A 19,987-nucleotide genomic window follows, 5' to 3' on the forward strand; every position below is an offset into this window, starting at 1 on the left:
TGTAAATGTAATAAAAAATGTTCTGATATAATGTCAATTAGAATGAAAATTTTCAACCCCACTGTATGCATCTGATTTAAATTAGCATTTTAATCTCAATATTGTTTGAAATCTTGGACATGTATGATGGGGAGTGGCCTTCAAATTCAGATATTAGTAGTCAGATTATAGGAAACACTGTCTGTTTATTTTACTGGGTGCAGATGACAGAATAGGGATTTTGAGTGGGCAAGTTTGGGGGATGATATTACAATATTACATTTTTGATGAATGAATATCATGTACAATTAACCAATACATGAAGTGCTGTCACTAAACCCACTAGTAGTCAACCAAGGAAGTGCACCATGTACATTTCCTCATGGAGAACTGTAGAAACACCATTGAAGTGAGAATAGTGATCACTAATAGGTTTTTATGGCTTAATTTTTCATCAGTCACAAAACTTTTCTTGCCATCACTGCCATGACCTTATCATGCGCCTTACTCTGCTTTTTATGCACATTATTTTTCTGCAGCATTTTCAGATACAGAAGGGAAGGCTTGGTGTCACCCGGGTTTCCGACTTGTCTTCTTCTGACATGAAGCAGGTGCCTGCGTTTGCTCTCATTGAACTGACTGCGCTTTACGACGTTTTAGAATTGGATCTAAAGAGGAATAAAGCTGCCAAGCGTAGACCTGCAGGTAAGTACCTACCTGAATGTCCATCTCTTGTGTATCGATTTCATTATAGATATACAGTGGCGTATAGTGAACTCCCTTAGAAGCCTAGGACATGAAGTCCATCACAACCAATCTATACATCGGCTGCTAGCTCTTCTTAGAGTTGCATGATTTAAAGGGAACCTGTCACCGGAGATTTCACTACAGTGTCTTTTAAGGCTTGCTTAGCTGAGCTAAGGATATCTTTAACTTTGTGATCGATTGCTTCATTCTGGAGAAAAGGTACTTTTAATCAATCTGTAGATCAGGGATCAGCAACCTCTGGCACTCCAGATGGTCTGAGACTACAACTCCCAGAATTCTCCGTTCACTTCTATTGGGTCTATGGGATTTGTCAGAACGGCCAAGCATGTTTGCCTGCTGGGAGTTGTAGTTTCTCAGCAGCTGGAGTGCCGATGGTTGCTGATCCCTGCTGCAGACGAACAGTTGAGTGCACCAAGGGAGGGTCCAAGCCACTCTGTGCACCGTGCTTCCTCTGCCAGCCCCTCTGAGCTGAGCCGATTGTTATATAGTTTTATTGGAAAAGATTTGGTATAAATTTTATTTTATACACTTAAAAGGATTGTCCCATCTCAAACATTGGGGGCATATCACTAGGATTTGCCCCCAGTGTCTAATAGGTGTGGTACTTAGACCAGAGCCTGCATGTGCGTCCGCCCTCCATTCATTACTGTGGGAGCACCGAAAATAGCCGAGTGTGACTTTGCAGGCTCCTTTCTAAGTATATGAGCAGGTCCCAGAGGTGGGACCCACACCTATTCGATATTGGAGGCATATCCTAGCCATATGCTCCCAATGTCTGAGATTGGACAAACCCTTTAAAGTTCTGTTCGTTCTAGGCTTTGGAGTCAAGAAGGCGGTCCTATCAGTGATTGACAGCTATCTCTGTATACACAGTCATAGAGGGAAGGCTGTCAATCACTGATAGGACCGCCTCCTGGACTCCAAAGCCCAGAATGAGCAGTAATTTAAATGTATAAAATCTAAGTTATACTGAATATTTTCCAATAAAACTATATATCAATCTGCTCAGCTCCTCCTGCTCTATAACATGCTGCCTGCAGCTCAGACACCATGTTCAATGTGACAGGTTCTTTTTAAGTATGCTATGTTGTTCCATTCTTCTGCTATAGTTGGGGGTGTTTCCCGGAACTGTCTGATACTATCCAATCAGTGCTCACAATTTCCATTACGTAGAGAAACCCGTTTGGCAAGGTTATATGGTAATGCTCAGATGTCAGTTTATTCATATATATTCTGGAGGAATAACAAAGGAACAGCAAATTGCAGCATCAGGAGAAAAGAGGAATTTAATGGAAAACTCAAGTATTTGCTAAAGCAGACATATCTGGAGTGGTGGTCCTATTTAAGTTTTTGTGTCTTTTAGAGAGTCGATTATTTGGAGTATCTCTCACTGCTCTTCTGGAACAAGATCGAAAGCTGATTACTAACACGCAGGTCCCTCTCCTCCTGCAGGCGGTGAGTATTTGTCTTGTGTTTTTTGCATGTTAGTTTGCATAGCATAGCATCCACCTTGTTAGAGCCGCAGTTTGTGCTCCAGAGCTGCACTTCCTTCTGTATTTTGGGACATAGAGGGCAGTTTATCCTTTGAACCAGTTTTCTGCATCAGAAAGTCAAACATTTTTGTGCCAGCATCATTGTTTTTACACCACTCGGTCCAATTTGTGGGTCGGGGCTTATTGGGCATGAACTTCCATTATCCATGGATCATAACTGTTTTGTACGTTGTTCTGCAGATTCTGAACTGTCTAGAAAAGAACGGTCTGGAGCTTCAGGGCATTTTAAGGGTTTGCGGCTCACAGGCACGTATGAAGGTAATATACACTCCTGGTAGTAGATGATGGAATATGCACACATGTGGCAGGAGATCTTAGTAGACCCATGCTCTTCTGTTGGTATTTTCAAGTTTAATTAGCCCGGCCATGTTTATTGCTTCTGTACTATCCAATAAAGGACAACTACTACATACTCTACGTACTGGAACCAGTTTTCCATCATAAGGCAAAAACAACTGACTGCTTCTTAGAACAGAAGCAGAAATGTAGCTTGAATCTCCACAGGGCCCGGACATCCTGACTATCATACTGTATGTGGATTTGGGCCCGCTCAGTCACCAAGAGATGTGATAGTCTTGTATGTTTTCAATGGCTTTCTTGTGGAGATGAAGATGCACAGTGGTAGTAAGATCGTGATGTCTTAAGTAGCTAAAAGCTCATGTAGGGTAGCTCTGCATTCCCTGGCTCACCACTCTGAAGGCAAAACCTCAAACCAGTGCTGTGGCCCTATCGTTCTCAGGATTGGTGATGGTTCCAGAAGTCACTACCCCACCAGTCATAAAGTAATGTCATATCCTATCGATAACTTTTGGCAGGCCATAGCAGACCCCACCCATATCCAACTAATGTTCATGGGTAGTAAGACAAAATACATGGACCAACCAATAGAGTGGATCCCAAAAACCTTATAACGAGGTCAGTCTGGGCTCCATCATGGTTTCCATTGCTATTCTTGATGAAATTGTGGACCAGGGCTACAAATGGAGCCTTCAATACATATGTGAACAGAACCTAACTGTTGCTCAGATGGCATTGACATTTCAGACAAATTTGGGCCAAATCAGTGCTGAACCAGTATAGTTGTCATATTTGTGAAATAAAAAATCTTTTTGTCATATGTGGCTTCTACAGAGATGCGCTAAGAAGTTGATTCAGTGGAGTATTTGTGGCTCGTACTAAGACCTCATGCACGCGGCCGTTTCGTGCATTGGGGACTGCAATTTGCGGTCCCCAATGCACAGGCAACATCCGTGCAGTGGCCAGGAAGGATCAAGACCCATTCAACTTAAATGGGTCTGTGATTTGTCCGCACCATAAAAAATAGAACATGTTCTATTTTTGTGGCGGTGCAGAGGCAAGGACAAAAACACCACGGAAGCACTCCGTATTGCTTCTGTGGGGTTCCGATCAGTGCTTCTGTTCCGCACTTCATCTCCCGGATTGGGGACCCGTTCAAGTGAATGGGTCCGCATCCGTGATGCCGGGTGCACACGGCCGGTGCCCGTGTATTGCAGACCCACCCGCCATATGCGGGCTGCAATACGGCCACGGCTGGGCAACGGCCGTGTGCATGAGGCCTAAGTGTAAGTCTATGGGTACCTTTTTTTTTTTTTATGTACAGAATCCTACATAAAAATGTGGTGCATGATAAGCATTGTTTCAAGTGGAGGATATCTCTTTAATATAGTGTCATAGGAAGCTACTATACAGTGGTGCACAGAGTGCCTAAAGCTGCATAGTGCTGAGAAAGGGACCCATTGTACTGCTATATAGGCTCTGCCATTTACAGGAGACCTTAGGCTTATGGGAACAGATTTGGTTTTTGACCCTCACCATATATATAATCCAGAAAATGAGCGGCACTCCGGTAAATTAAGAGCAAATGATTCCTTTAATCACCCGTGTGGTGCAACGTTTCGGCTCAGAACTAGAGCCTTTTTCAAGCAGAGCCTGCTTGAAAAAGGCTCTAGTTCTGAGCCGAAATGTTGCACCGCACGGGTGATTAAAGGAATCATTTGCTCTTAATTTACCGGAGTGCCGCTCATTTTCTGGATTTACTGGGGTAAGAAGTCTATTCCCTTGGAACGTGCACCCGATCTTTTTCAAAGTTGCCAGTGCCGCCATTTTTCTCTGTTTAATTAATATATATATATATATATATATTAATGTCGAAAAACGGGCAGCACTCCATAAAATAGAAAAAAAAGTTTATTCACCGAAGCAGGACATGCAACGTTTTGGCTCTATGCTGGAGCCGAAACGTTGCATGTCCTGCTTGGGTGAATAAACTTTTTTCTATTTTTATATTATGGCGTGCTGCCCGTTTTTTTACTTTTATATATTGGGTTTGTTCAATCCCAACTGGGCCAGCTGCACCCCCTTGTCTTCTCAATAGACGGTGCTGCCACTTTTTTTCTATATATATATATATATATATATATATATATATATATATATATATATATATATATATATATATATATATATAATCTATATCCAAGAGAATCCACGGCACTTCCTTACGTAAAAGCGTATAATTTATTCACCAAATAACAACGTTTCGGTTCGCACACTGGAACCTTTTTCAAGCAGTGATATATATTATATACTGGTATTCTGTAGTACTTTCTGTCCACAATGATGAATGTTGTCTTTATAAAAAACACCAATCCAATTCTTATGTTAGGTAATTATTTCCTTTTAGTCCCTTCAGCAGCGTCTGGAGAGGAATTTCTATGCTGGCCTCTTCTCCTGGGATGAAGTGAACCCACATGATGCTGCTGGGCTCCTGAAGCTCTTCCTCCGAGAGCTGCCTGCCCCATTGCTTACTGCAGAATATCTACCTGCCTTTGCTGCTGTCCAGAGTGAGTACTTCTTATGTTAACCAATACTTCACAAAAGCTTTGATTCACCCAGTACAAAAAATTCTGTTTATAGTAGAGATATCTCCGGTCTGCAGCCTCCCTTTGCCGCCAAATATCTGGTCTGCAGCTTCATTTCAGCTAAGCACTAGAGATGAGCAAATTTCTCAAAATTTGTTTTTGTTTTAGGTCCAAAACTAAATCGCAAGTGCCCATATCCTCGTGATCTTGCGCCCTCGTGATCTCGCAATTGTGATCTCTCACTCTCGTGATCTCTCACTCTCGTGATCTCTCTCTCTCGTGATCTCTCTCTCTCGTGATCTCTCTCTCTCTCTTGCTCTCGTGATCTCTCTCTCTTGCTCTCGTGATCTCTCTCTCTTGCTCTCGTGATCGCTCTCTCTTGCTCTCGTGATCGCTCTCTCTTGCTCTCGTGATCTCTCGCTCTTGCTCTCGTGATCTCTCGCTCTTGTGATCTCTCTCTCACTCTTCCCTCTGTTCAACCCTGAGGATCCTCTGTCTCTCTCATTCTTTTTTCGATTCTCCTGAATTGAATCACACAAAATTCAGGTTTGCTAGAATCAGAACTTTTTGGAAAATGTAGCTCAAATGTTTTAATTTTAGACTAGCCTACTTTTTTAGAATATATTTAATAGGGTTGTAGGAACTTAGAAAAACATGGCTGCATTCTTCCCAAAACCGCACCATTTGTGATCTTCAGTTGGGTTTGATATTAGAGTCCAGTCTGTTTCACTTAGAGGAGGCTGAACTACAATACGAAAAATAACCCATGGATAAAAATGGTGCTCTTTTTGAAAACTAGCCTTTTTTTTTCTAATTTTATAAAACCACTTTAAGGATGTATTCTCGGGTAGATTGCTTTGTCCTGTAGCACTGTTTCTTTTGGAGATGTGCAGCACCAGAGATGTCTGCCTGTCTTGCATCTTCCCTTGCTATACTGCCAATAAGATTTTTGGCCAAAAATACTTTATAGTATGAACTGGGACTGAATTGTCAAGCAACCATTTAGCCAACAGCATACCTCCAAATCACAGGACAATTTATAGGGGTTTTCCGATAGTTCAATATTAATAATCTATCCTCAGGATAGGTTATCAACATCTTATTTGTAGGGGGGCTGACTCTGAGTGCTGCAGCCTCCTCCCAGCATACCAGTCACAGCTCTGTACACATTGATTAGTGGTTGTGCTTGGTATTGCAGCCAGACCCATTCACTTGAATGGGATCGAGCTGCAAATAGGCCATATGACCAAAGAACATGGCGTCATTGGCCTTACTGGAGCGCCGTGGCCTATTTACACAACTGATCGTGGGGATGCCAAGAATTGGCTCCCCCACTGAACAGATATTGATGACCTATTCTGCGGATAAGCCATCAATATCTACCTCCCAGAAAGCCTCTTTAAGTTCCACCCTTGGTATGCCCAAGAATGCACACCAAATTGGGGATGAAAATATATATATATTTTTTTTATGAAAGCTTGCCCATTATGAGACCAGTTCTTGGGACAGGGTAGTGAAAAAAAGGCACTCTTGGTAGGTGTGACAGTTCTCCCATATCTATAGACATTAGCGGTCTGATGAGGCTCGTGCTATGGACATGATTTGATAATGTTGTGGCCGTTTTAAAACTCCCAAGTGTCTTGCTACATTATATATAATTTAGTTGTGGTTGAAATTTTCATGATTGTGGTCACAGAGCAAGTGAACAGCTATCCCACAAAATACTCTCCTGCAGGAAATGACTGCCATGAGTCTGGGCACTATTGCAGAACGTTAGGATGGTGACTATATGGTAGCTGGAATATTTGCATATAAACTACGTGTTGTGTAATGAAGATGAAACTCCAGATAAAAGTTAATCATGATCATTGTGCAATGGAAGAACGGGTTTATCTCGTATGTTTTCCCTATATTATCCTTGCTGGTTACATCATGGTCCTCACTGCGTTATATAATGAAGAGATTAAACTCTTGTATTTTTCATGCAGAAATCACTGATTTAAAACAAAGACTCCAAGCTCTGAACCTACTTATCTTGGTCCTTCCAGAGGCAAATCGCAGCACCTTAAAGGTACTACTACTCGATAATTGTTGGTCAGTCTGTACCTGCTCCAATCACTACACTGCATTTTCCTGATTCCATTCTGGAGGTTTATCCTAAAGAGAGACTGCCAGCAGTTTTGACCACACTGAACTGCTGATAGCACTAGGGAGGGCTGGACAGAGTACTTTCACATCTGCGTTGTGCTGTCTGGTTTTGAGATCCGGCACAGGGTCTCAAAACCGCAGCACAACGCTTTAGTTTGTCCCCATTCATTGTCAATGGGGACAAAGCTGAACAAACCGGAACGGAGTGCACCAGAATGTATTCCATTCCAGTTTGTTGCGTTCCCATGCCAGACACAAAATCGCTGCAAGCAGCGTTTTTGTGTGTGGCATGGGAAACTGAAGAAGACGGATCTGGCACCAAACTCCATGTAAGTCAATGGTTTTAGTGCTGGTTCCGGTTTCTTCACTTTCGATATAATACAACCGGATCTGTTGTTAACAGATGCAGCTGGTTGTATTATTATAATGGAAGCATTTTGCTGTGGTTTTCAGATCCCATGCTGGATCTCAAAACCGGACAGCAAAAATGCAGATGTGAAAGTAGCCTAAGACAAACATATCTTTTGTGTAGCATTTGTTATCAGGAGTAGTGTGAATATGACATTTTATTCTCCTCTCTGCTCTGAGTGACAGCTGTAGAGGTCTCCTGTTTGGATGCTACAGCTGCTACTCAAAGCAGAGGAGAGGGGCTGTGAAGCAGTTCAATGCAGAAAGCAATTTGAAGCAAAGCTCCACCTCCAGGGCAATTGCAGCTGCCATATCTGACAAAGTAAAACTTCATGTTCTCACTACTCCTTAGAGGGAAACGTTTCACAAAACGTTTACTGTTTTTCACAGCCCCTGCCTACTGTTAGCAGTTTAGCACGGTCAAAATTGCTGACAGTCTTAGTGGTTACTCACACAGGGTAATCCTTGTTTGTTAGAAGAGTCCCTTGATGACAAGTTGATCAAAGGGTTAACTGAGGCATTACACTGTGCCATAGAAATCAAGAGGCCTGTTGTGTACATGGATATGTGGAGTCCTCCACAGCAAGAGGCTCTCTGTATGGCAACTGCTCTCCACTATGGCTCTAAGCCAGGCAACCCTTATAAAAAGGACTGTAACTCAGGGGCAACTCTAGGCTTTCTGCTACCCGTGGTGGAGAGTGAAATGGCGACTTCCCCTCAACGAACTAGAGATGGATAGAAAACAAGACTGGTTCACACAGTGTGCCATCTATGAATACTCTGGTTGTACTTGCTAAACTTCACCTGGACATATCCTCAATAGTATACTAACAATATTCATAGTAACTCCCATATATTCCTGATAGTAATACAAACGCCTTCTATTCACCTTGCCTTCTATCCATTCCTGGCTGATCCTAAGCTTGAAATTGTGTGTCCTATATCTGCTGAGAAGTAGACCACACACATTTTAAAAAGCCCAGGTTAGAATAAAAGGAGCATTTTTTCACAGACCACTCCTTTACATGGGTGGTGTCTGGTATTGTAGATCAGGTCCATTCAAATAGCTAAGCCTGAGCTACAATACCAGACACATCCCATGGTCAGATGTGGTGCTGTTTTTGGAAGAAAGCAACCTTGTTCTAATCTAATTGTAATCTCCTTAAAGGGTTTGTCCAGGATTTCGCCTCCCCTGGCCTCATTGTGGTGCACCCCTGGGTGGTCTATCCTTAGGATAGGCCATCAATATCAGTTTGGCGGAGGTCCGACACCCCACACCCCTACCATTCAGCTATTACTTTGTAACTCTGGCGTTGGAACTGCACAGCTCCATCTGTTGTGCAGTGGACATGGCTGGTAACTACAGAGTTTCTCCTATGGAAGCGAATGTGATTAGTGCTGCAGTTGAGCAGCATCGACACCACTTCAGAACAGCAGGATAGACCATGAAAATCTTGGACAACCCCTTTAGGCTTCTTTCACATGAGCACTATGGAACGTCAGTGTTTTTTTCTTCTGTCTGGATTGCATCCATTTTGCATCCGTGCCCGCATTGCTGAGAAAAATTATGTTGTAATGTATACAAATGAGCATCTAGGAGCAACAGGGGCGTTGCCATTACACCTAGAGGCTCTGCTCTCTCAACAACTGCCGCACCCTCTCCACTTTGACAGGGCTAGGTGTGCCTGGCCCTGTCAATCAAAGTGCAGAGGACGCAGCAGATGCAGAAAGTGCAGACTCTCAAGGTGTAATGACAACGCCCCAGTTGCTCCTAGAGCCTCATTTGCCTATATTACAATATAATTTTTCTCAGCATTGCGGACACATATGAACATGGGACCAACACAGATGCCTCCAGCTGCCAAGTGCACATGTAACAGGTCAGCCAGTGTCATAGGTACAAATCTGCTGACGGATGCCCTTTAAAGGGATCCCTATAGTATAGCAGGCCACAGTAAAAAACTTTGTAGACTGGATACTTTTATTTATTACATTTCTCTAGTCTAATTTTTATTGACCGCTTATGCATATACCGCATTCCTAAATGAAGTCTACATAATGTTCATCTCCTGTACCTGAGTGACTACTGCTCTATGTCCCTTGTAGTAACCATAATGTCTTACCCTGGCTTGCAGAAATTACTGGAGTTTCTCCGTAAAGTGGCTTCTCATGAAAAACGTAACCTCATGTCTCTGTGGAACATTGCCACCATTATGGCACCTAATCTTTTTTTGTATGGTGGGAGTGGTGGCAAGGGCCAAGAAGGTGGAGAGAAGCAGCAGGCAGAGGGGGTGGCAGCCCTGGTCATGGCCATGGTGCATTACCAAGATCTGTTATGGACGGTGAGTTCCTTTTTTAGTTCTTATGAACATATAAAGTCATAAAATAGTCTAGAAATTTTTATTTATTGTGTTATTTGCGAATGAAATTGGTTTTTAATTCATTCCTGCTCCATGCTGTACAGTTACATCATCAGAATTATGCAGGTCCCACAAATTGACTCACTCATTGACTCACTCATTATAACAGCCGTCACCCCTCTCCCACCTCCAGGATTGGAGAGAACTCTGATCCCAGCCATTTAGCTCCTTAGATGCAACAGTCAATAGCAACTGCATCATGTTAAGTGGTAAGACAGAAGAAGGCAGCTGCCTCTGTCAGCCCACTGGTTCCCCTTAATGCTATTTTGGGGTGCGAGGAATAGTAGGAATAAAATAAAAAGTAAAATATATATATATATATATATATATATATATATATATATATATATATATATATATATCTTATAAATGTCTTCTGTTCATCCAGCTTTCTAAAGAAAACTTATTGTAAATCCATCAAGATGTCTTATGTATGCAAACTGAAATGAAACTCATCCTGGAAAAAAAGAAGCCCCCACACAGAGCCATAACTTTTTATTTCTCCGACAATGGAGCTCTGACTATGTCAAAACAGAAACGCATGATCATGCAAAATGTAATAAATGAGCGGTGTAAAATTACGCCATAATCATTCTGACCCCTACTTTTATACCACGTAGTGAATATTGTAAAATGTAAACCCCAAAAAAATTAGCAATTTGTTTTATTCTACCCCCCCCCCCCCAAACAAATAATATAGTTTTTCAATATACGGTAAATACCTTCATGCTAAAAAAAAAGCTCTCACAAAGCTACATCAATGGAATAGTAAAAAAATGGTAGCTCTGTCCGAAGGCCAGGATTGGCTAAATCGTGAGGGTTCAGAGTTTTTTTTTGAGCATTATAAATGGCAATATATGACTGTATTATGTTGGCACTCTAAAGCAGTATTTTGTAGGTTTAAAGAGCAGCTGTGAGCAGCATCAACCCTATTAGACCAGGCATACTGGTTGGTAGGATTGATCCTGCTGATTAAAGTTATACTTGGTGTTTCCCAAGAAAAAAAACTTAGGAAAAGTACACATCACCATTATTTTTCCTTCCTTTTGATCCGTCCAAAGAACAGAAAAATAGAGGGGAAAAAACAGATCCTGTAAAAAAAAAAACTGATCCTGTGCGTCAATTATGTACATTCAGCATCTGTTTGAGTCTTTTCCGTCTGAGATCCGGTTTTAGACGGGTAAAAAAGTACTGCATGCAGGATGCCAAATGTAGATAACTGAGGCACAAGATCCGTTTTCTTTTTTAATTTTTCTGTTCTTTTGACGGATCAGAAGAATGGAAAACGAACAGTGATGTGAACTCTCCCTTATTCTTCATTCAATTGGTGGCATCAACGCACCAAGGGGCGTTGTCAGCTCTGGCAAGTTGAGGTACACTAAGGCTAGGCCTTGCTCCTTGGTGCCCCGAAGCCCTCATTTTCATAAAGAAATAAGTCTTTTTTTCCCCCTGGAACATCACAACAGATTTTCAGAAGACAAATATCTTTTTAATCAGCAGGATCGACTCTACCAGGCAGTGTGACTGGGTTAATCCTACTAACAGGTGCTCTTTAAATTCTGAGAAATATTGTCTAAAATGACAATGAGGGCTAAATTTGTTGTCCATTGCCCCAATAACAAAAAGCCCTGATCAGAGTTTGCAGCTTCTTCGAATCCAATGTTCATAGAATGGGGGAAATGGTGTTTTTGTGTATATACAGGGTGAAATATTACTAGGCGGAAAATGATTTGACATTTATGCCTGGCTTTAGTTTGTTTGTTGCATGTTTATGTGCTGATCATTTTGGTAATGTGGGTATTTTATATATATTTTTAGGTCCCCACCTTCCTGCTATCCCAAGTCCGCAAGTTGAATGAGAACAGCAGTAAGAGATTCAATGAACGACGGCTACTCAATTTCCTTCGCAAAATGAACATTGACAAGGAAAGGCCAGAGAAGAATCCCACAGAGGTGAGTACAGGTCTAAAGGCAGCCTGTAAAAGGGTGCTGCAGATCACCCAATGAACAAGCCAACCCGTCATTCATCAGGTGAAATCAGCGTTTGTGCCGCCACCTACAGTATATACGGTAATTGTTTGTAGGCAGCAGATCGTCTCCACTGAAGAGCAGGCAGTTATCGGGAAGGAATTCTTGCAAAACCCCTTTAAAAGGGAACCTGTCACCTGGATTTTGGGTATAGAGCTGAGGACATGGGTTACTAGATGGCCGCTAGCACATCCGCAATATCCAGTCCCCATAGCTCTGTGTGCTTTTATTGTGTAAAAAAAAAAACGATTTGATACATATGCAAATTAACCTGAGATGAGTCCTGTACGTGAGATGAGTCAGGGACAGGACTCATCTCAGGGTAATTTCCATATGTATTAAATCGTTTTTTTTACACAATAAAAGCACACAGAGCTATGGGGACTGGGTATTGCGGATGTGCTAGCGGCCATCTAGCAAACCATGTCCTCAGCTCTATACCCAAAATCCTGGTGACAGGTTCCCTTTAACAACTTTCCCACATCTGCCATACATGTATGGAGGGTGTCGGGTCTTTAAAGATGGCGCCCGCTCCAGAGCAGAGTGAGCGCCATAGCCACCGGGTGCCTGCTGTTTTATACCCACCCATAAAAATTAAAACCTCCTCCCTTTCCCCAAAATCTAAATAAGTAATGAATAATAAAAAATAAAAATAACATCATGGGCATCACCGCATGCAAAACACCTGTACTATGGCGTAACAGGGAAAGAGATTTGCAGTTTTTTCATCACTTTATCTCCAAATAAAAAGTGATCACAAGTCATACACTCCCCAAAATGGTATTCGGAAAAACGACAGATCGTCCAGCAAAAAATAAACCCTCACACATCTCCATAGACATAACTATAAAAAAAAAAAGTTATGGGGGTCAGAATATGTCAATGAAAAGAAAAAACATATTTTATTTTCCAAAGATTTTTTTTTTTCAGTATTAAAATGCAAACTATACATATGTGGTATTGCCAGACTTGTACTGACCTGGAGAATGAAGAGCACAAGTCAGTTTTACCGCACGGTGAACGCTGTAAAAAACAAACAAACTATAAATCTATAGCTGAATTGCTTCCCCCCCCCTTCCCCCCCAATTCCGACCCATTTGGAATCTTCTTCCTGTACTATGTAATATTACATGGTGGCATTAGAAAGTACAACTTGTCCTGCAAAAAACAAGCCCTCATACGGCCATGTGAACTGAAAAATGTAAAAAAGTTATGGCTCTGGGAAAGCAGGGAGGGAAAAACGAAAACGGAAAATCGCCACGTCAGGAAAGGGAAGGGCTTGTCCAAGGCACGTAGTACTGTTTATCCTTTTTGGTTTCTCTTTTATGAAGCAGTTAAGTAATCACATCTTATAATTAAATTGTAACAATGGAAACGTTCCATTTTAGTTGTAGTTTATGTGATTGCTATCGCTGCATGCAGCAAAAACACACCGTTCCTAGACCGTCATTTTTAGCTTCCGCAAGAATGATCGCCTAGCTTTTCCGAATTTCTGAAGGTAAAAATCTGGCTAGTTCACATGTGGCAGATGTGATGGAAACATTTCTGTCACGGTCCTGCTCATCTTAATGGAGTTAGAAATCTATGCACCTGCTGCAGAAACATTCATGGAATGGATTTTCAGTGGCAGAAATTTTCTGCAACCAATCTGCCACATGTGAATATACCCCTTATATTCTGCCTCTATTCGCATCACTACATACCTTGACAGATTTGCAATTCAGGTTGAGTATTCTGGGCGCCAGCTTCGGCGGGAGCGGTTATGACAACCAAATAGTCATATAGTCATTTTGATCTCCAAGAAACCAGATGAAACCTATATGGATTCTGCAATGTTGTGACAATAGAGCACAACGCAAAGACTTGCCATTTACTGGAGAGTTTTATTTTGGGGGAGGGGTAGAATGCTCTCTTGATACAGATATAGCATGGATATGTTTTAAAGGGGTTATCCGAAACTGAAAAATGTACCCATATGCCTAGTCCCCTCACACTGGATATACTTACCTGGCTCCCTGTGCCGCTCCTGGTCCCCACACCGCTGCTGCTTCTCCCCGTGTGCGGATGAAAACATCCGGTGTCGGGGGGAGGGGGAGCAGTAAATGGCAGACGGAGAATAGCCTCTCTAGCGTCATCCCCCGATGCTTGGGAGGCTTGTCACCGCCTGCCATTGGCTGCTACCCCCCCCCCCACACACACACACACCGGATGTTTTCATCCGCACACGGGGAGAAGTAGCAGCGGCGGTGTGGGGACCAGGAGCGGTGCAGGGAGCGGGGTAAGTATATCCAGTGTGAGGGGCCTAGGCATATGGGGACTGTAACGGATCTCCTGGCACCGCGACTGGGTACCTATGTTGATGGATGCTCCTAGCACTTCCCAAGGCCTCAAAGCACTCCGCTCTACACCAAAACCACCACAGGAACAAGGAACAGGAACAGCTCTTACAAGAGCTAGTAGTTATAGCCAGGGGAGTATAGCAAATCTTCAGCGTATAGCAATCCCCAGTGTCGATCAGTTACCCAAACACCAGCCTCAACATGATGAAGGGTAAAACAGGAACTCCCTTTATTGAAGATCAACCCAGTATATATACAGTTCTAACAACATAACGCAATCAACCATGAACAACATGCAAACAGACATCTTCACCCCCTCCATAATGAATGAATAGGGAGAGAGGAGACACATGTGATGGGATTATCTCCTGAGTGTATCATAGGGTGATCTACTCATCTAGGAGTCTGCTGCTCCTATAATCAGCTATCTTAATCCCATCACTAACACAATCAGTGGGAGTCTCAGTGCAGAGTTAACCCTTTTTGTGTTGTGTTGCTGAATCCACACCATTCCTTTTTAATGGGCAATAGGAAATAAGTGGCATATAAATCCCACACATAAATCAGGGTTCATAGTTCCTTGTAACCCCTAAAGGTCTAAGGGGGTCTCCATAGTTCTGGGTCCATAGTCTGTAGGAAGGAGGCTGGCCCTCAGGCTTCTCCAGCAGCCCCAGTGACGGTTCAGTCCGTCACAGGGACATTTTTCAGTCTCTGATAACCCCTTTAACATTGGCGCGTATCGTACCATCACAGTGTTGTTTGAAGTTAAACATAGGAATGCTGGCATACTTACTAAAGCCTCATTCACACGTCAGTGTTTCACGGACGTGTGCTGTACGTGTTTTCCACGGACAGCACACGTCCCCATTCATTTAAGGGTACATTCACACGACCGTATAATTTTTTCCGCGTCCGACCCGCATCCGTTCCGCATTTTGCGGATTAGAAGCGGACCCATTCATTCCTATGGGTGAATAAAATGTGCGGACAACATTCAGTATGTTGTCCGCATTTCTATTCCGCAAAAATATGAAGCATGTCCTACTATTGTCCGTACAGATCGGTCCACAGCACCATTCAAATCAATGGATCCGCAAATTGCGGATGAAATACGGAATGGTTTCCGTATGTCATCCGTTTTTTGCGGATCCGTTTCCGTATTTTTGAAGGCCATAATTCTTTTTTTTTTTTCTCTTTTTTTTTTTTCTTCCGTTTTTTGCGGACCGTAAAAAACGGAAGACATACGGAAGTCATTTGTCCGCAAAATGCGGACACACTGTTCCGTTATTTGCGGACCGCAAATCAGAAAGGATTACACACGGTCGTGTGAATGTACCCTTAATGTGTGTATTTAGACATCAGTGTTTTAGCACGGTCCGTGGGTCAGTGTTTTTAACACTGATGCATGCTCTATTTTGTCCATGTTCACGAATCCATCACATCCATTATAGTCTATGGGTCTGTTTCTCGGATCATTAAGAAAAGATACTTTTGAAAATTAATTTTCAGCTGTTCAATGTTAGTGAAACACGGATGTAACACGGACAGCAAAAAATGGACACCTGAACCCAACACGGATCCTTCACAGATAGCTACACGGATGCATCACTGACCACCTGCTCATGGATTTGAGCAGGAACGTGTGAATGAGGCTTAAGGGGTTGCCCAGGCTAGAGATATTGATTACCTATCCTCATGACACCCAGCTCCCTCACTGATCAGCTGTTTCAGGGTGCCGTAGCACTGGAAGTTAACCGTGTACTGAGTGGAAGCAGAAGGCTACTGTGTAATTTCTGGTGCTGGTGTACTGAAACTCTGCTCCTATTCACTTCAATGGGAGCTGCAGTTCCCTGGCACGGCCACTATGCAGTGTATAGAGCTGTCTGTCTCCAGCTTCGTAGACTGCGTAGTTTCTGGGACTGTGGAAGCCCAAAATAGGGCATTCGTGGGGGTTCTTTTCTGGGTATAAGACCCCCCTGATCTGATATTTATGACCTATCCAGAGGATAGGGCATCAATATTTGTAGCTTTAACCCCTCTAGTATCTTAAAAGGGTATTCCCATCATAGACATTTGACATTCACCAGCTATATCATAAATGTCTGCATATGGGTCCCACCTCTAGAGATAAGTGCTGGTTGCAGAAGGGGGTCCACAATCCCATCTTGAGTGGTGGCAACAACTATTCAATGGGTGCTGTTGGGTTCACCCATTACGATAAGCCTAGCTTCTCATGTATTAGTAGTGTGTGGTCAGTCATTGTATGCTGGAGCCCAACAGAACTGAATCCATTTTTGTGCGCCACTCTGGCATCTGTAACCTGAAAGCTCTGGACAGAAAAACCACATACTATGATTTCCATCCGGCGCTGGGAGACATCTGGTGTTAAAACTGAAGCACCGGGTGTCATGGATGATCTCCTAGAAAACTATGGGATCAGTTCTGGCATCAGTTTGCTTCTCATGAATTTTGGCGTCTGCCATGGGATACAATGGAATGTTTGGTCGTGAATATCGCCAGTTCTGATAAAATAATTTTTTACTTATTTTCAGCCCTGTAAGCAAGTAAAGATACGAGCGTCTATATTTGTGAAGGAATCCTTGGCTATTCAGCTGAATGAGGCCACACAAGCAGCAGATGTCTTAAAGAAATTCCAAGAGCACGTGAATAATCGTAGCTGGCAAATGGTCAGCACCATGGGCCTTATCAAATGGTAGATACCTTATGTTTACTAGATTAATCGATGTAGAATTAAACATGGTAGTTACTATGTAGAAGTCATAATTTTCCCTTGCTCACATTACATCCACTGATGACTTCCATGACCATGTCCTAGCTATGGTCAATTTAGAGATTTCCATAACTTAGGATGTCTATGCACAGAATGCCATTGGTTTCATTGGTGTAATGCTGCCAACATGGGCAACCATCATATCATAGGAATGAACTGGTTTCTACAATCTGAGTTATGAACGTCTCCCAGAGGGGGTAAAACAAGCACACTATTAAAACAGTGAAACAGTCAATTTTTCATGGCTCCTGTCTCGAAAACAGCCGTTAAAAATGGCCTCCTTCACTTCTATGGGGCTGGCAGGCCGTAAAAATAGGACATCCTATTTTTTGATGGTCCGCATTTACAGTCTGTTAAAAAGAAAAAATGCGCCAATAGACTCATTGGGGGAGATTTATCAAGAACGGTGCTTTCTGCCCCACTCGTGGTATCTCCTGTTCTGCCAGAGGATGAACCTAACTTAAGATGAGGTGCTCGACTCATCATAAATTAAGCCCATTATCTGGCAGTCTGTGCATCTAAACAGAAATACTTTTCTGGCGCAAGGGAGATGATAAAATCTCCCCCATTGTTCTGAAAATTTAATATGTGACAAGTGTTTAAAAAAAAAAAAAATGTCCCTCACGGCCATTTTTCTTGGTCATGCGAATGAGGACTTAAAAAGTCACTGTTGAAATCAACTGCCCACGTGATTAATGGACTTGAAGGGTCCACCAGAGGTGCCCTATGTAGCTATTCAATAGATGATGGTTCCGAGCAGGTTGTCCCACTGTGCTGACGCTCTAAGGCCCCTTTCACACGAGCGAGTTTTCCGCGCGGGTGCAATGCGTGACGTGAACGCATAGCACCCGCACTGAATCCTGACCCATTCATTTTAATGGGTCTGTGTACATGAGCGTTGTTTTTCAGGTATCAGTTCTGCGTTGCGTGAAAATTTACAGCATGTTCTACAGGTTCTTCTCAAAAAATTAGCATATTGTGATAAAGTTCATTATTTTCTGTAATGTACTGATAAACATAAGACTTTCATATATTTTAGATTCATTACACACAACTGAAGTAGTTCAAGCCTTTTCTTGTTTTAATATTGATGATTTTGGCATACAGCTCATGAAAACCAAAAATTCCTATCTCAAAAAATTTAGCATATCATGAAAAGGTTCTCTAAACGAGCTATTAACCTAATCATCTGAATCAACTAATTAACTCTAAACACCTGCAAAAGATTCCTGAGGCTTTTAAAAACTCCCAGCCTGGTTCATTACTCAAAACCGCAATCATGGGTAAGACTGCCGACCTGACTGCTGTCCAGAAGGCCATCATTGACACCCTCAAGCAAGAGGGTAAGACACAGAAAGAAATTTCTGAACGAATAGGCTGTTCCCAGAGTGCTGTATCAAGGCACCTCAGTGGGAAGTCTGTGGGAAGGAAAAAGTGTGGCAGAAAACGCTGCACAACGAGAAGGGGTGACCGGACCCTGAGGAAGATTGTGGAGAAGGACCGATTCCAGACCTTGGGGGACCTGCGGAAGCAGTGGACTGAGTCTGGAGTAGAAACATCCAGAGCCACCGTGTACAGGCGTGTGCAGGAAATGGGCTACAGGTGCCGCATTCCCCAGGTCAAGCCACTTTTGAACCAGAAACAGCGGCAGAAGCGCCTGACCTGGGCTACAGAGAAGCAGCACTGGACTGTTGCTCAGTGGTCCAAAGTACTTTTTTCGGATGAAAGCAAATTTTGCATGTCATTCGGAAATCAAGGTGCCAGAGTCTGGAGGAAGACTGGGGAGAGGGAAATGCCAAAATGCCTGAAGTGTCAAGTACCCACAGTCAGTGATGGTCTGGGGTGCCATGTTAGCTGCTGGTGTTGGTCCACTATGTTTTATCAAGGTCAGGGTCAATGCAGCTAGCCATCAGGAGATTTTGGAGCACTTCATACTTCCATCTGATGAAAAGCTTTATGGAGATGAAGATTTCATTTTTCAGCACGACCTGGCACCTGCTCACAGTGCTAAAACCACTGGTAAATGGTTTACTGACCATGGTATTACTGTGCTCAATTGGCCTGCCAACTCTCCTGACCTGAACCCCATAGAGAATCTATGGGATATTGGGAAGAGAAAGTTGAGAGACGCAAGACCCAACACTCTGGATGAGCTTAAGGCCGCTATCGAAGCATCCTGGGCCTCCATAACACCTTAGCAGTGCCACAGGCTGATTGCCTCCATGCCACGCCGCATTGAAGCAGTCATTTCTGCAAAAGGATTCCCGACCAAGTATTGAGTGCATAACTGAACTTAATTATTTGAAGGTTGACTTTTTTTGTATTAAAAACACTTTTCTTTTATTGGTCGGATGAAATATGCTAATTTTTTGAGATAGGAATTTTGGGTTTTCATGAGCTGTATGCCAAAATCATCAATATTAAAACAAGAAAAGGCTTGAACTACTTCAGTTGTGTGTAATGAATCTAAAATATATGAAAGTCTAATGTTTATCAGTACATTACAGAAAATAATGAACTTTATCACAATATGCAAATTTTTTGAGAAGAACCTGTATATTCTGCGTTTTTCACGCAGCTCTGGCCCCATAGAAATGAATGGGGCTGCGTGAAAAACGCATTGCATCCGCAAGCAAGTGCGGGTGCGATGCGTTTTTCACTGATGGTTGCT

At 42.7% G+C, this 19,987-nt stretch overlaps 1 protein-coding gene across 4 annotated transcripts in view; it reads left to right on the plus strand.

Moving 5' to 3' along the window:
* The window catches only part of ARHGAP40 (Rho GTPase activating protein 40), a 72,418-nt gene that overhangs the window by 48,459 nt on the left and 3,972 nt on the right, over window positions 1-19,987 (plus strand). For all 4 annotated transcript variants that reach the window (XM_040437692.1, XM_040437691.1, XM_040437690.1 and 1 more), the window contains exons 6-13: window positions 519-684; window positions 2,111-2,202; window positions 2,481-2,558; window positions 5,005-5,164; window positions 7,171-7,253; window positions 9,874-10,080; window positions 11,977-12,111; window positions 17,078-17,238. In XM_040437692.1, the coding sequence (XP_040293626.1) occupies window positions 519-684; window positions 2,111-2,202; window positions 2,481-2,558; window positions 5,005-5,164; window positions 7,171-7,253; window positions 9,874-10,080; window positions 11,977-12,111; window positions 17,078-17,238 (1,082 nt within the window). The remainder of the gene's footprint in view (window positions 1-518; window positions 685-2,110; window positions 2,203-2,480; window positions 2,559-5,004; window positions 5,165-7,170; window positions 7,254-9,873; window positions 10,081-11,976; window positions 12,112-17,077; window positions 17,239-19,987) is intronic.

The sequence above is a fragment of the Bufo bufo genome, chromosome 6 (assembly GCF_905171765.1).
Source record: "Bufo bufo chromosome 6, aBufBuf1.1, whole genome shotgun sequence".
Taxonomy (NCBI): Eukaryota; Metazoa; Chordata; class Amphibia; order Anura; family Bufonidae; genus Bufo; species Bufo bufo.